Below are 16,093 nucleotides of genomic sequence, written 5' to 3' on the forward strand. Positions count from 1 at the left end.
CACCATGCCTGGCCCGTGCCCCACTTTACATGAGTGCTGGGGATTTGTACATGAGTGCTGGGGATTTGAACTCAGATTCTCATGTTTATAACTAAAAACACTTCTGCCCACTGAGCCAACTTGCCAGCCCACCATTTAAGATCTGCTCACAGTTATCTTGGCTCTCCACAGTGGCGTTAACCTCTGCATATGTCAACTGACTGTAGCGGGTCACATCCCAGCCTCATCCACTGCCTTAAGGACTGTATGCTCTTGGAGGATAATGTCCATGCCTAAATTGTTCTCAGCATTACACTTTTCAGTAAATGTCTGATGAATAAACTGAAACATAATTTTGCCCACTATATCAGAAACCTGATACTATGCTGGGTCCAGAGTCTTAGAGATAAAAAATAGGAAGAATTTTATAATACCACAATAAGACCCAATGACTAAGAAAGTGGGAGAAACAGAACTTATGTTTGATATGTATATAGTGGGATAATTAACGAAATTTAACCTAAGGCTAAGGCTCAGTGGGAGAGCACTTGCTGAGCATGTGTGAGGTTCTGGGTTCGATGCCTGGGTCGGGGCTGGGAGGAAGGGGGGAAGAGAGAGACAGAGACACATAGAAGAGAGACACAGAGATGCAGAGGCACACAGAGACAGAGATAGAGACAAAGAGGTGCAGAAAAGAGGAAGCATGAGCTCCACCTGGGGCAAGCATGAGGACCCGAGATTGAGCCTGGACCTGAGTTTGAACCTCAGCAGCATCCATCCGTGTAAAAAACCACTGAGGTGAAGCTGGTTGATTTCTAGTCATGGTGGCACACACCTTTAATCCCAGCACTCTGGAGGAAGGGGCAGGTGGATCTCAGTTTGAGGGCAGCCTGGTCTATAAAGTGAGGACATCTGGGGCTACACAGAGAAACCCTGTCTCAAAAAAAAAAAAAAAAAAAAGAAAAAGAAAAAGAAAAAACAAACAAACAAACAAAAAAAACAAAAACAAAAAACAAAAAAAACTAAAGACCAAGACAAAACAAAACAAAACCCAAACAAACCATGGTGGTGGGAGCTTACAGCATCAGTGCTGGAGAGGAGATCCGTGGAACTTGACTGCAAACCAGCCTCGCCTGACCAGTGAGTCCCAGATCCCAGTGAGCAGTCCTGTCTCCCATCTCAAAAATCAAGGCTGACAGTTCCTAAGGAATGACACCCAGGTCAACTCCCATACATGAATGCACGTGCACACACACGTGCACACACACGTGTGCACACACACACACACACACACACACACGAAACAGTTAAGGACACCTAGACTAGAGAAGTGAGTTAAGTGAGTTTAACAGTGATGTCACAGGATCATCACATGTTTAAAGACATGACATAAGAGGAAGACTTGAAATTTTCCCTCTTGCTGGAGTGAAGTGAAATATGTCTCTGATGTTAACTCGCCAGTAAGAATGGGTTCAGCGCTCTCAGAGTGGAGGAATGAGGGGGTGGGAGGGAAGGCAGAGGGAAGGGCTTCGGACTTTCCCACCCCTGTGCAGCCCACAGAATATTGTTTCTACAAAAGTATTTGTGGAACATGGCAAGCCCTTAAACTTCAAGATGATTTTTTTCCCCTAAAATGCCAAGATCTATTTTAAAGGAGAAGGGGGGATTTAGTCCAGGAAGGAATGGTAGAGACAGACTCAAACCTGGATTAGGGAAGAAAACCCCAATGAGACCAACGGAGAAAGAGAGAGAGAGAGAGAGAGAGAGAGAGAGAGAGAGAGAGAGAGAGAGAGAGAGCCTTTGATGTCTTGATGATCAAGAGCCGGGCTTAAGGACCAGACTCTTAAATCATGTGGCATTTACTGGCCCAGATTTTTTTTTTTTTTTAAAAAAAAAAATACTCTTGTGGATCAGTGTGTGTGCTCAAAATGGCGAGCTTCCAAAGTCAGTCTTAACTCTCTAATGGTAACATTTGGAAGGCTTCCTGTAAGAACGGAGGGGAGCCATTTCTAGAAGGGGCAGCTTAATGATTTTCTACCCCCCCACCCCCAAATCATTAACCAGAGTTCTTTCCCAGAGCCCAAGTTCATGTTGAGGGCAAAAAGGAGTTAAGCAAAGGGCTGAACCTGGAGCTAAGATTAGAGAGCTGCCAAAGGGCCTAATTTTAGGCCCTTGCTGCCCCAGCTGACAGGCTGCATTGCTGGCTCGGCCATGCAGACCACAAGCGTGGCCATGAGTGGGGAAAGCTGCTCCCTGACCATCTGCAAAAGCAATTAGCTGGCCGATGGGTGTGTTCTGAGAGGGACTACCAATAATTTCTCCTTCAACAAATGTTTCTTCAGGTGTTCAAGAGTCAAGGCGGGAAAACGTCAGAGCTTGGCAGACATTCCTACAGGCTCGCCGTTCTGACATTGGCATGTTCCCACTTAACAGTGATCTCCACATGGAAACCCATCCTGGAACTCCTGGGTTCTCATGGCAAATCACCCTTGATCAATTTCCTCTGAACTTACTGCCACAGCCCAGGGAAAGTGTCGTTGGAGACTCGGCTTGATGAAAATCGACATAGATGGATGGGAACTGCTCTTTGATTTTGTGGGGCGTTTGCACGGCCGCCTTCTGTGGGGATTTGGGCTGTCTGTCCTCTGGTCTCCATGTATTTTCCACTTACAGGCTTCATGCTTAATTGTCTTCTTCAGAGGCCAGACAATAAAAGCTGGCATCTTCCAGATCAAAGGGGAAACAGAATATATTTTAAAGTGACAACCCGGTTATCCTGCGACCAGAATAATAAACTGATGTAAATATAAGCCCCAAAATGGAGTCCACGCTGAAATGCTACCAGAGAGCAAAATCTTTCTCCTAATTACAACAAAGCAATGCTTTCACACATCATTCCCAAGAATACATCTTATTTTTTTCACAATTCTCATGGCTGCAGCAGCTTGACCTCAGCAATGGAGATTTTTTTTTTTTCTGTCCCTGCAGGTTGGGAGCTGGGCTTAACCACTGGGTCTCTCTGTCTGAAAAGCAGGCTGTTAACAAACAGTGGAAAAGCAGACTGGTGGTGATGCCCAGCCGAGGAGATACAGCCCTTAATGGAGGAAGTGCCCTTGGCCAGGGCCACTGTTGTCAAGGTGCACAGACAGCCCTGGAGGCTCCTCTGCATTGACCTCTCCAATTTTCCCAATACCCTTTGCTCTTCCTGACTTCTTGCATCACATGCCAATGTCATCTCCCTATGTGTATTTCTATACCTGCCCCAAGCATGTGAGCACACACACACACACACACACACACACACACACACACAATCGCACCCCTCTTCCCTGTCTCTTGGCACTGGCCCTTTCATCTTCTCCCTCAGGGATTCGAGTGTCGCTGCAGGAAATGCGTGTCCGCAGAGGCAGCAGCCAGCAGAGCCCCGTGGCTTTGACAAACCTCATTTAATTGGGAGGAAGCCAGGAGAATTTGAAAGAACTGAAACATCCACGAAACTCCTTTTATCAGGCATAATTTAAACTCTGCATGGAAAAACCCCTATATGTATAAAGAAAAGTCAACTTCCCTCCCGCTGCGCACACGCCTCATCTCCCCCAGCACAGGCAGGCTCCTGCAAGATTCCATCTTTTCATTTTTCTCAAAGTGTCAAAGTAGATTTGGGCTCTGCAGCAGGGTGAACAGAGAAGGAATACAGATTGTTCTCCCCCTCACTCATGCACACACACTCACACCTTTAGATGGTGTATGCACCAGAGTCCATTGACTGAAAACTTTGCTTCTGGTTTCTGGAGAGAATCAAAATCCAAGTTCATACATGAACATAATCCTATGAACATACATACATACATACATACATACATACATACATACATACACACACACACACACATCCATTTGGATAGTGATTGCTGCTTCTTAGTTAAGAAGCTGGTGCCCAGAGAACCTTGGAGATCCCAGCAGTTCTCAGTGTCCAGAATCATAGACTCTGCAGGAAGCTAACAGGGGACGTTTGAGTAGAGGGATGTGAGCATGTGTCCAGCCACACATGCTGCACATGTATGGGGTGTGGCAGCTAGGTGTCCTGAGAGGGAAGGATCTTAGGCACAGATGGGTAAAGGGGACAGGCAGGCTAGACCCACATGTGGCAGAGGTGCCAGGAAAGGGTGGGCACTACGGGTCTGTTGCGAAGCCTTTCATTTGACCCGCTAGCCCAACCCCATCTCTCACCCGTTCCAGATTCACCTCCAGGCTCATCCATCTCTCTTGGATTATCCCCATTTCTCCAAAGTTGCCTTCAGCACATGTCTCTGAACATCTGCAGCTGATTATATACAGATTTTAGCTGTTCTGATATGATTTGTGCTAATATGTGTAAAAGGTACCCTGTTTCCTCTTCTTCACCCTCTTTTCCTCCCACTTCATAAGATCCTTGAGGCCAAGGCCAAGCCTCTTGTTTTCCTCAACTTTTTATAGCACTTCATGTGTTCTTGACACTTAATGGCAGCTTAATAAATTCTAATGGCTGCCTCTTCTTACAGGGTTAAGTAAGATATTAACCTCAGATGTATAATGATGGTTATTTTTAGAGATCTTAAGTGACTCGCTTTAATAATAAAATTCCTCAATAGTCCCAAACTAAGAGATTTCTGCTGTTTCATGACAATGTCTGAGATCTAGGGAAACTGTGTTTACAACACCTGGCCAAGCCATGCCTATGCCTCTTGGGCAATAACTCTGCATCCCAGGACACCCCACCCCACTCCCACCCCACTCCCGCCCCACTCCCGCCCCACTCCCACCCCACTCCCGCCCCATTAGCCTCTTCCCAGGTTGACCCCCAGGCCTTCCTGCTCAGCTTTCTTTTCTTTGGCTTAGGGCTTCAAACAATGATTTTCCACTGAATGTGGATATTTTCAAAGAAACGGCACCTCAGGATACTCTCCCCAGCCCGCCCTAAACAGCCCAGGCCTTGACCGCCACCCACATCCTCCTTGTAGCCATTCCTGACTGCATTCTGAGAAACCCAAGAAGAGCTCCTGCCACATGACCCCACAGCAGATTTCAGATTTGGAGGATGACTCAGGCACAGGCAGCAAAGGCTCAGGGTAAGCTGTGTTTGTAGTGGGCAGCCTGGGAGGACACTTCAACTTCCGCCAGAGCCCAACCTCTGAGCTTCCTTCTGCAGGATTGTGTTACCAATCAAGAAGGACCCATCTCTCCTTCCTGACATGTGCATGTCACCTCTCCTCTTACTCTCTGTGCAAGAGGGAAGCAGCCTGTTACAAAGAAGCTTTGCTTCTCCTGTCAGATGCTAGCTAAAGCAAATATCTCAGAGGCAACCTTCCTTGCCGCCAATTTCTAAGGATATACTTGTGTGTGAGAAGGTTTGCACCAAGACAAGGAGGTCCTTGTCACCTTTCCCCACAGGTTCTTCAGAGTTTTAAAGAGCCTTACTCAAAGCTCAGAGGAGGCCAGGTCTCCGTGCTTCTTTCTGGAAAGCAAATTAGTCTCTGACTTCACTTCTGTCTGCAAACTCTGTGACTCGTCAGTGTTGAGGGAGAGCCTCAACATTGAGACGAGACTTGATGCATATGCACACACACTCACACACACACTCATACATACTCATATGCATATGCACACTCAGACACACTGGCACGCGCACACACTCACACTCACCATCAGGAAGCTGGTACAACTGGGATGGCAGGACACTGAAATAATCATGAACGAGGGCTTCTTGGGCTGAGACACGGTCCCTGGGGAAGCCTTTTAGCATCTGGGAGGCCAAGTCTTCGGCTTCCGGAACTCCACCCAGCCTGGAAAAGCGGAAGGAAGAAATAGACTCTCTAGAGGCTGCTATTCTGCAAAAAATAAAGGGGGAGGTGGGGTGGATAAAAACCGAGGAAGAGGTAACAGGACCTAATGTGTCTCCACCAGGCCCTTCCTGGGCCACAGATGGCAAGTGTACTTAACCAACATGAAACTTTTACCTGGTCTGTCACTAGGAGGAAGGGAGACAGTAGCAACCGTAACCTTCACCATGTATCTAGGCACCATGTGCACAAAGGACACAGATTTGTGATTACAGAGGCAGAAATGTGTATTAAAGCTTCTTCTTGGAGGAACCCTGCAGCCCCAACCAAGAAGAAAGGCCTAGTTGGCAGAATGTTGCAGGCTCTGGATTCCAAAGACAGAAACCATGGAGTCCTGGAGGGTAGGAGGGAGTGAGGCCGTTCTGGAGAGTGGACATTGGGTGGAAACCCGTATGAAGAGGGTTTCTGAGCTCGGCCCTCGGGTTATCAGCTAAGACGCTTCCTTTGCTCCTCTTGGGCTGGAGCTGGGCAGGAACAATAATCGTGTACCCCAATCCCAAAACTATATTATTCCCAAGCTGGCCTTGTGCTGATCTATATTTTTGGAGGTGAGCAACTACCGCATGTTATCAGGTGGCTCTGGGAGGCGTAAGGCGAAACTGACCCCAGTAGGGTTCAGGCACCCACCAAGCTATCACACAATTGCAGATACATCGGTGAAGGAAAAGGCCCTCCTCGAGTCTGAAAGTTTCTATTCTTGGCACTAGAAGATCTGCCCTTGTGGGGGTAATAATTAGGTTATGGTAAAAGAGCCTTCGTGATGGGTGCAGTAGCTTCATCAAAAACTTTGGGGAACCCTTTTGTTTCTTCTACCATGTGAAGACATTCCAAGAAGGCATCATGCATAGCACGGTGCCCACATCAGACATTAAGCTCACGGGAGCCCCCTCCTCAGACTTCCCAACCTCTAGAACCACATGCTCCCTCGGACATGTACAATGCAGGGATGCTAGAGGCCCTGTTCTACAGCTCTGAGTTGTTTAGGTTTTGCATGATATTTGCATAAGTAACTTCCAGGTATCTGATTTCTACAGTATAGAACTGTTTCTGCAAACAGGTCATTAGTCTCTAACTCCAGAGTAATTGTTTCATAGACAAGATAAACACACTTGACATCCCTGCTTCCTTGCTGTGGTATGAAGGAGGCCTGGTCACTCAATTCCCCATGCCACATGCCCTGTCTGGGCTTTGTGATCGCATAGAACAGTAGCTGCTTACCTATCACAAAACACATGTAAAATACGGTTGTTCTCAGAGGATTGAGACAACAGCTACTCTCATGGTTACCTCTGACTTTCCCAGTAGGGGATGGGGCTCCCTACCATGAGTTCACCTGGTACTGTGCTTTCCCTACATCCATAGAAAGGAGAAAGTGTATGGATAGAGTGGCCACTTTTCTAATGCTTTCCATTTAGGATGTGGTAGACCCTCACAATAAGAAACACCCATCAGTAGGAAGAAACAATCGTTAGTTAGGAAAGCTGCCCTACAATTGCTGGTCACTCTGAAACTTGAGTATATATTCACTAGGCCCACTTTAAGGAGATCGCCATTAAGCCCATAGAAAGGTCCATCTTCTTGCCCTGTACACAGTCCCACCACACCTCTGTAGGAATGATGAAGAAAGGCTGGCGACACCTCAGCTATTCTAGATTCACTTGCAAACTGAATCTGTTGCAAACCTGTGCAGCAGATGAATCCTCTGCTGACCTTCTGGCTGACCCTGGCCAAGTGACCTAATTTATCCAAGCCTCTGTTCCATCCTGTTTGACACTAGAATGTTCCAGACCATTACTGGTGAGAACCAAATGCAGCATATGGGCAGTGGTGGTGCTTGCCTTTAATCCCAGCACTCAGGAGGCAGAGACAGGTGGATTGCTGAGTTAGACAGAGGCCAGCCTGGTCTATCTAACTTGAGTTCCAAGATAGTCAGGAGTAACATGAAGAAACTCTGTCTTGAAAAAACAAAAAACAATCCCCTTCTCCCCAAAACAAAACCACTACCACCAATGACAACAATGAATGGAACAATATGCAGCCCCCAGAAGCACACAGTGGGTACATATCCTTAGTCCTCTGCAGAGCCAAGAATCTTCTCACAAACCAACCCTGTCCGATAGAGTTTTCTACAATGATGGGAATAGCTTATTTTTGCTCAACCCAATATGGTAGGCACTGTCTATATGTGGCTGCTAAGCCCTAGGGATATGGGTTGTGTACGATCAATTGGGAGTAATTTCAGTTTAGATAGCTAGCTGTACATGGCTGATGGCCACTGCATTAACAGTGCTCCAGATATTAATTACTTCTTGCTCCAGGGGCCAAGCAGAGCTAAAGGAAGACTGAGCACAGGCGTGGGCAGAGGCAGTCGTTGATGTGCGGTCAGGAGAGTCAGGTGACACTGAGAGAAGTCCTGTGTACTCTAAAAGAAAGAGATGTGGGAGAAAAGGTGACAGCAAGAAGCCTGTGGCAAAACTGTGACAGCTGTAACAGCCGTGGCATAGAGTCTTAAGGCACTTTGTGGTTTTGAGTTCTAAAAAGCCACTAGGAACAAAAGCATGGAGACTCCAATTTCTCTCAGTTAGGGTTAGGGGCCAACACGCCTGCAAGAGGATGCTTGCACCTTTTGTTGTTATGTTTCGGCAAGCTTACATTTATGCCAACCTCAAAGTTAAAACAACTAAAATTGGCACGGCTCTGCTTAGAAACGGAGCTGACCCAGCTCTTCCACGGGACCTCAAAAACATGTCAATGATATTCTAGGTATTCTAGGGACTCTAAGGAGAGCTCCAGGTTAGACCAGAGCTCCTGATGGCTTTGACATAGCTTTTGAAGGAGCATCTTAAAATCACTGATACCTAAACATAGAAAGGTGTGTTTTTATTCGCCAATGCTACTCTATTAAATGGCTTGTAGTAAAGATAACTTCTTATTTTAAAATGTCACCATAAATTAAAGTGCAAGCCTACAGACTGCTGTGTTTGCTTAGCAGGGATTGTGACAAGTTTGCACATCCCGAAGAACACAATAAGCAGCAGTTCCTGGGAACGCGCCTCCAAAATAATAGGGGTTCAAGTTATCTTGGGCTTGAAAATAAGAGCAGAGCATGTGGGCTTCTTGGGAGCCTCATCTCTCCCAATAAAAGACCTCCTGGCAGTCCATGGCTCCATGCTCATCCTTTGTATCCTTTTTTTTTTCACTCTATACATTGGCTTTAAAAGCTCATAAATGACACATATGGAACAATCAAGCCACATTTGCTTAGATTAAACCACTCTGCATATTCTGACACCAACGGTCCAATGTTCCGTTGGGATCTTGGCTGGGAAACTCTTTCCTTCTCCCACCTGCGAGAGTGTTTTCCTTTGACATCTGAGCTTCTTTACCCAGTCTCTGATGTTTCCCTCACTGCCCTTTTTGCCTCCTCACTGAAGCAAAAAGAACAGAGCCTCTGCTAATTACTCTCAGATCAAATAATACTGCTTATTGTAATTGGTCATTGTCCGAAAACACTGAGTTCTTCTTCGCCCAGAGGCTGCCTGGTGCAGCATAGTTAGCTAGCTATTCCTGGAATGTCTCTATTATCTGTTTTACTTTGCAAAAGAAACTAGGGATTTGTTGAAAGCTGGTAATAAAAGTCTGCCCTGGTCTGAGCTGAGACCATGTTGAGAGGGCCTGGGAAAGCATGACCTCTATGAATCAAGTTCCCCCTCCAATGGACACTCAATGATGTTATTTGGTTTCTCTGTGTCAGAGAATAATAAACCCACTAGGTTTTCTTGGAGGCCAACACTACTGCTCTCGGGGCCTGGGGCATGGCTGAGGGGCACAAAACAATTTTAATGACCAAACTCACTGAAAGTAAAATGGTTCATAAAGAAAAACTAACACCCTCCCAGGGGGCTGGCTCTCTCAGAGGCATCTGTCAGGGCTTTGGGTGGGGGTGCTGGGGGCCTGGTGCTCAGTGCCCTGAGGTCTAGAAGAGCATCACTCTCTGTGTCTAAAGACAAAAGAACTTGCCAATGTGGTGCTTACCTGTTCCAGACAATCTGCCGGCTTTGAGGCTTAGGTGGCGGGAACCATTCTGGAAAGCACACAGAGAAACATTAAAATCAAGAGCAAGTCTCCAGTCTATTGCCAAAAATATTATTAAAATTCCAAATGTTCATCTTGACTTGGGGTAAAAAGGATTCTAGAACCAGGCAAGCTAACTACAAGCTTTGAAGACCTCTTCTTTGTGTGCTATGAGTCACTGAAAGGTATGAGTAGGCATGAGTTTTGTGTCCCCCAGATTCCCATGTTGAAGTCCTAACACAAAGTATCATAGAATAGCACCTTATACGGAAAAAGTCAGTGTGGTATTCTCATTAACCTAACGTCCTAACGTCATTTGACTGAGATCCTCATAGAAGGGGAAAAATTGGTCAAAGAGATACATATTAGAAATGATGACACAGAGACATACAAGAACAGTCATCTCCAAGCCAAGGATGGGCACTTGGAAGAGATTCTGCCTCTGTCCTTAGAAACACCCAATCATGACAATGCCACTTTTTCAGACTCCCAAACTCTGGAAGAAGGAACAGGCACTTCTGTTATTTGAGCATCTCCGTTTGCGGTCTTTGGGTATGGCAGCTTTCACAGACCTGTGCAGTTAAAACATTCAGTTGGATTAACAACCATATAACATACTGCGTGTAGAGTGTCTGCCAGGTACTAGAGAATACAAGAAGTCAAAAGAAATTTCATTAGCGCTCCCCCCCCCCAAATTCACAATCCACCTGGGAGAATAAAAGGGGACACACACACATACACACACAAAGCAGTATGACTTTTAGGGCAGCCCATGCTACAAAGTGAGACTATGCCTCAAACAAACAAACAAACAAACAAAATCAGCTACCATCACCATGGCAACAACAACACCACAAAAGCAAATGACTGGGCAAAGTCTCCAAATTCAAACACTGGGACAGGAGAGATGGCTCAGTAGTTGAGCAGGCCTATTGCTCTTTCAGAGGACCTGAGTTAGACGCCCAGCACCCACATCAGGTGGCTTACAATCGCCTGTAACTCTAGCTCAAGGAAGATGCCTTTGGCCTCTTCAGGTACATGTACTCACACACACACACCAACACATAGATACACATGTCTATGCATAATTTAAAAGAAAACCTTAAGAACAAATAAGCAAACCTCAGAAATGCTTTTCTTTTTTTTTTTAAGTAAGGAGTATATAATTGTAATTGCTACTTGTGATATAATGGAGGTGAATCCTGGCTTAAGTAATTCAAAATCAGGCTGAAGATGGCTCAGTGGGTAAAGTACCTCTGTGTGAGTGAAAGAACCCATGTTCCATCCAAGGACTGATGCAAACAGCTGAGTCAACCCAAATAAAACCACAATGAAAAGGGACTAGGCTGGTTGGGTTAGCACTTAGTTCTCCTACCTCTTGGGAGGCTCCGGAGGCTTACCAGAAGTTCAAGGGCTACATAGGGAGTCTCTGTTTCAACAAACAAAACCAAACAAGAAGTAGTAAGCCACTTCTGGGTGTGGTGGTTCATGCCCATGGTCCTGAACTTGGCAGGCAGAAGCAAGAAGATGGAGAGTTCTAGGCCAGCCTACACCACTACCTATGAAGCCCAGAAAAACAAGTATTTAGGAAATAGTAACTGAAAGTCTAATTATGAAGGGACACAAGAGACGCTGTGGAGAATACCAGCTGATGCTGCTTGTCACATCCCCCTCTAGCTTCTGCTCTTTCTCCATCTTCTCTCCCCTTTCCTTGTTTCTCTCAAGGTGAGGAGCTAGACTGACCTCGAATTTGTGATCCAGATGGAGACACTCCAACTGTAATTTAAAATGGTGCTTCTGGCCTTTCCTTTTCTTGGACCTAAAGTATGATTACCTTTTTGTTTGTTTGTTTTTGTTTTTTTTTGTTTGTTTGTTTTTTTATTTTTCTAGACAGGGTTTCTCTGTGTAGCCCTAGCTGTCCTGGAACTCACTCTGTAGACCAGGCTAGCCTTGAACTCAGAAATCCTCCTGCCTCTGCCTCCCAAATGCTGGGATTAAAGGTGTGTGCCACCACTGCCTGGCAATTACCTTGGTTTTTAAAAACTCTTCCTCCAGGTTCTATATAAATGGAATAAACCGAGATTGTGCTAAGGTTTTAATCAACCATAGACACAGCCACTTGGATAATCCTGATGTGTGCATATTGGTAGGTACACAGAACGACCCAGAAGACAACTCATAAGCGACAGGTTGAGCAGGGTGCACTCTTCAGACAGTGAATTGTGATGCTTCCTCACATAGCACTTATCCTTTTAGGCAGTGGAGTCATGCCCTGAGGATTCCAAGGGTGACACTATTATTTTTAATTTCAAAACTAAGTTCAATTAAAAGTTTGTTTATAGTGCTGAATTGTAGAGTAAAAGAGAGTGATTACTTCTGATTGATATTGAGCATTACCAAACTTATAAAGCCTTTGGTTGACATTTAAAAAATTGTATAATAGCCGGGAGGTGGTGGCACACACCTTTAATCCCAGCACTTGGGAGGCAGAGGCGGATTTCTGAGTTGGAGGCCAGCCTGGTCTACAGAGTGAGTTCCAGGACAGCCAGGACTACACAGAGAAACCCTGTCTCGGAAAAAAAAAAAATTGTATAAAAACAAAAAGGAGAAGGGGGTATGGGATAGGGATTTTCTAGGGAGGGGAAATGGGGAAAGAGGATGGCATCTGAAATGTAAATAAAATATCCAATAAAAAATAATAATATTTAACATGAAAAAAAAAGAGAGTGATTAAAGAAAGCTGTGGTGCAGGGTGGTGGTGGCTTAAGTCTTTGATCTGAGTGCTTGGGAGGTAGAGGCAGGCAGATTCTGAATTTAAGGCCAGCTTGGTTAACAGAGTGAGTTCCAGGACAGCCAGAACTATACAGAGAAATCCTGTCTTGAAAAACAAAACAAACAAACAAAAAAAAAAGCAAGCAAGCTGTGGAAAGCAGTTTCCAAGGTCAGATGCAACCAAAGAGGACTGTGCAGGTCACAGTTTAGTGCCCTTGGTGAGCACTAAGGGGTCAGTTAGCATAAGGCTATTCAATTTACTAGCCTGTGCCAACATTCAAAATAACTAGTAAAAACAAGACTATCTGGCGTCTGCTAAATGTTTATTTACAAACTGCTTACTGCTGCCTGTTTGCTATTCTCCCCAGCCAAAGGAAGAAGAAACAGAAAAAGAAAATGGTCCCATATTCAAGCACATCCCAGTTTCCAGTTAACAGAACAAAATCACTGAGACGTCCAGCAAGCAACTTCAACCACAGTGGTTTGGCTATCTATTGCCATGCTCAGCCACCATGGCCAAGGCAGTTTCAGAGGGTTAGAGTCTACACCATCATGTGGGAAGATGGCCGCAGGGAAGCAGTAGGTATTAGAGGAGTAGCCGAGAGCTCAAAGCTTGAGATACAGCCACAAGGCAGAATGAACAAGCTAACTGGGGCTTGGGTGAACTTTTGAAACCTCGGAGGCCATTCCTCCAATGAGGCAACACTACCTAATCCTTCCCAAACAGTCCCACTGACTGGAGACCAAGCACTCAGATATATAAGTTGATGGGGGCCACTCTCATCTAAACGATCAACCCATGGTGACCATCTGCCTTTGTTTTGTACAGTCAGTGTAAGAGGTGTTGCCTTTGTTTTTGTTTGTTTGTGTGGACACCCATACAATATGTGTGGACATACATCATGGTGTGTATGAGGAGGCCAGTGAATATCTTTTGAGAGCCAGTGTTTTCCTTCTACCACTGGGTCCAGGGATTGAACTCAGGTTGCCAGGCTTACACAGCAAGGGCCTTTACCTGCCGAGCCATCCTGCTGCCCTAGAGATTTCTTTCCTTTTTATTTTAATTTTCTTTTACGTATACTGTTTGTGTGCCTAGTGCTCACAGAGGCCAGACAAGGGTGTCAGATCTCTTGCAACTGGAGTTACAGACAGTTGTGAGCTGCCATGCGGATGCTGGAAATCTAACCCAAGCCCTCTAGAAAAGCAGTAAGTGCTCTTAACCTCTGAGACCTCTCTCCAGCCCCAGGTATTTATGCTGTGGTTTAGTCGCATGAACACTGAATCCCAGCTCAAACCTCTCTGCCATTCAGGTGCTCTGGGACTTAGGGGTGAGGATTGCTCAACCTGTCTGATGAAGCAAAAGAGAGTTTCCAGAACTGTAAGTGAGAATCATTTTGGAGTTTCTGGAGAGATTAGATAAGGTCTGCGGCTTGCAGTACAGACTCAAACGCTCCTGTCTCACTGTTTTTCTTCCCTCTCTTCCTTTTGCTCTTCAACACAGTTTCAAGAGATGGAGCTTGGGCCAACAGAGTAGGGTGGCCTCACCTGCAGAGCTTTTAAAAGAAGGCAGCCTGGCTCCACCCCCTAGAGAGCTTGATTTAACAGGTCTGGGAGGGGCCACACAGTGGTTAGTTGTTGTGCTGTTATTATGTCTTTAATAGGCTCCAGATGTTTCTGGTGAGGTTTAGGTTGGAAGACTGATGATCCAGCCAAGAAATCCGGGGTCTAGCACTTGCCAGCAACTCAGACATGCTTCCCTGAGCGTCACTTCCGCAGCTGCAGCAGCCCAGGGAGACTGTTGTGAGACGTCCATTAACCAGTGTATAGAAAAATTGCAGAACACAACATTAGACTCCTACTTAGTGAGGTGTTTTGTTTTTCAAAACAGGAAAGAGAGAATGTGACAAGGGCAAATGAGGCTCTCAGGAATTCCAAATGGATGCCCTTGAACCCCTGAAGGGCAAGCATCATTTTGAACTTGAGCCCTCTGGTTCTGAATAGACTGAAATCTCAACTCTCCCCACATCTATTCTGTAGCTACATCAGCAAAGCCGGCAGGATCAGTTTGGGAGCTGCTAGGAAGCAGAGCCAAGCCCACAGCCTGTCTCTGACCTACCCTTCCACTTGGATGCAGATACCCACATGCCAGGTGACCTTGCCTCTCGGCCATTGATTTTTTGCAGTCGTTAAGTTTCGAGCGATCAATGGGAGAAAGGGCCACAGACAAACAGGCATCTTACACAGCATCATTTTAAGAGGGTCTGTTTCTCTGGCTTCAGCAGCCTCTAAAAATAATAGATCTAGAGGTAGCATGCTTCCTTCCAAAGATAATAATAAATCATCAGACTGGCTCTTCCTCCATCTCCTCGCACAGCAGTTGTCTTAAATGAGCTCTTATTTGAATTCAGTTGGCATTCAAGGCAAAAGTGAACTGGAAAAGCAGAATAGTTAAATTTCTGAATGAAGCAAAATTCAAATGAGGGCAGAGCAGCCTGCTACCCTAATAAAAGGTCACCACGGGTGTTTTGTTTGTTTGTTTTTTTCATCAATGTTTAATAGAACTCATTCCACAACTGACTCAGGTGCGGGAACCTTTAGTCCCTAGAGATTTGCTGATTGATCAGTTGATAAAACATCACCTGGATGTTTTGAGCCTCTGCTCAAGGTGAAACATTTTCTGGTTACTATAGTTTTGCCTCTGTCGCCCTAAGGTTATCTTATAGTGCATTCTGTTGAACTACACCCCTGGAATTTCCTGAACGCAATGCATTCTTGAGATACCGCGTATTTATGTAGTTGATAACACTGCTAGCTTGATTTTGCTATCTCAAGTATGTTAAGAGTGTTATTGCAAAAGATCTGCAGCTTTCTCCTTCACCTGAACTGCACTCTCATCTGGGTTACCTGCTCCCCCACGGCTGGTTTTACTCTTCCTCATGGTGGAGGAGCACCTTCAGTCCTCCAGGCCCTCTGGGAGGGAGCACCTTCAGTCTTCCAGGTCCTCTGGGAGGGAGCATCTTCTAGGCTCTAAAAGCCAAGCCACTGATGGATGAGGCTCCCTGGCATTTGAGGCTCACACTCCATATGTGTGGTTTGTTATTCATGAAACCCTGAATCAAAACTTCCTATGATTATAAGGCTACCTGGCCCCTCTGGGACTGGTTCCTAAGGTAAAGAAGGAGAAGCCAGGCCTGACTCCCAGAGTTGGAGACCCGGGAGGAAATCCCAGTACTCAGGGGTGTTCCCATGCTTGGAGGCACTTCTCTGGCTACCGTCTATCCATCCTCACAAATGATGTTTGAGCTTGATCACACCTTTCAGCATCTATCATACTTAATGATGCACCGCTGGATGTTTCCCACTCCCTGTAGCCTCTACAACTATTTAGG

The 16,093-nt window shown here is 45.7% G+C and overlaps 1 protein-coding gene across 1 annotated transcript in view; it reads right to left on the reverse strand.

Moving 5' to 3' along the window:
- Cdk15 (cyclin dependent kinase 15) overlaps positions 1-16,093 on the reverse strand; it is a 92,219-nt gene that overhangs the window by 13,586 nt on the left and 62,540 nt on the right. The window contains exons 11-12 of the mRNA XM_034499197.2: positions 9,894-9,942; positions 5,662-5,801 (exon numbers count right to left, since the gene is read on the reverse strand). Of these exons, the coding sequence (XP_034355088.1) occupies positions 5,662-5,801; positions 9,894-9,942 (189 nt within the window). The remainder of the gene's footprint in view (positions 1-5,661; positions 5,802-9,893; positions 9,943-16,093) is intronic.

Source organism: Arvicanthis niloticus, chromosome 3 (assembly GCF_011762505.2).
Source record: "Arvicanthis niloticus isolate mArvNil1 chromosome 3, mArvNil1.pat.X, whole genome shotgun sequence".
NCBI lineage: Eukaryota > Metazoa > Chordata > Mammalia > Rodentia > Muridae > Arvicanthis > Arvicanthis niloticus.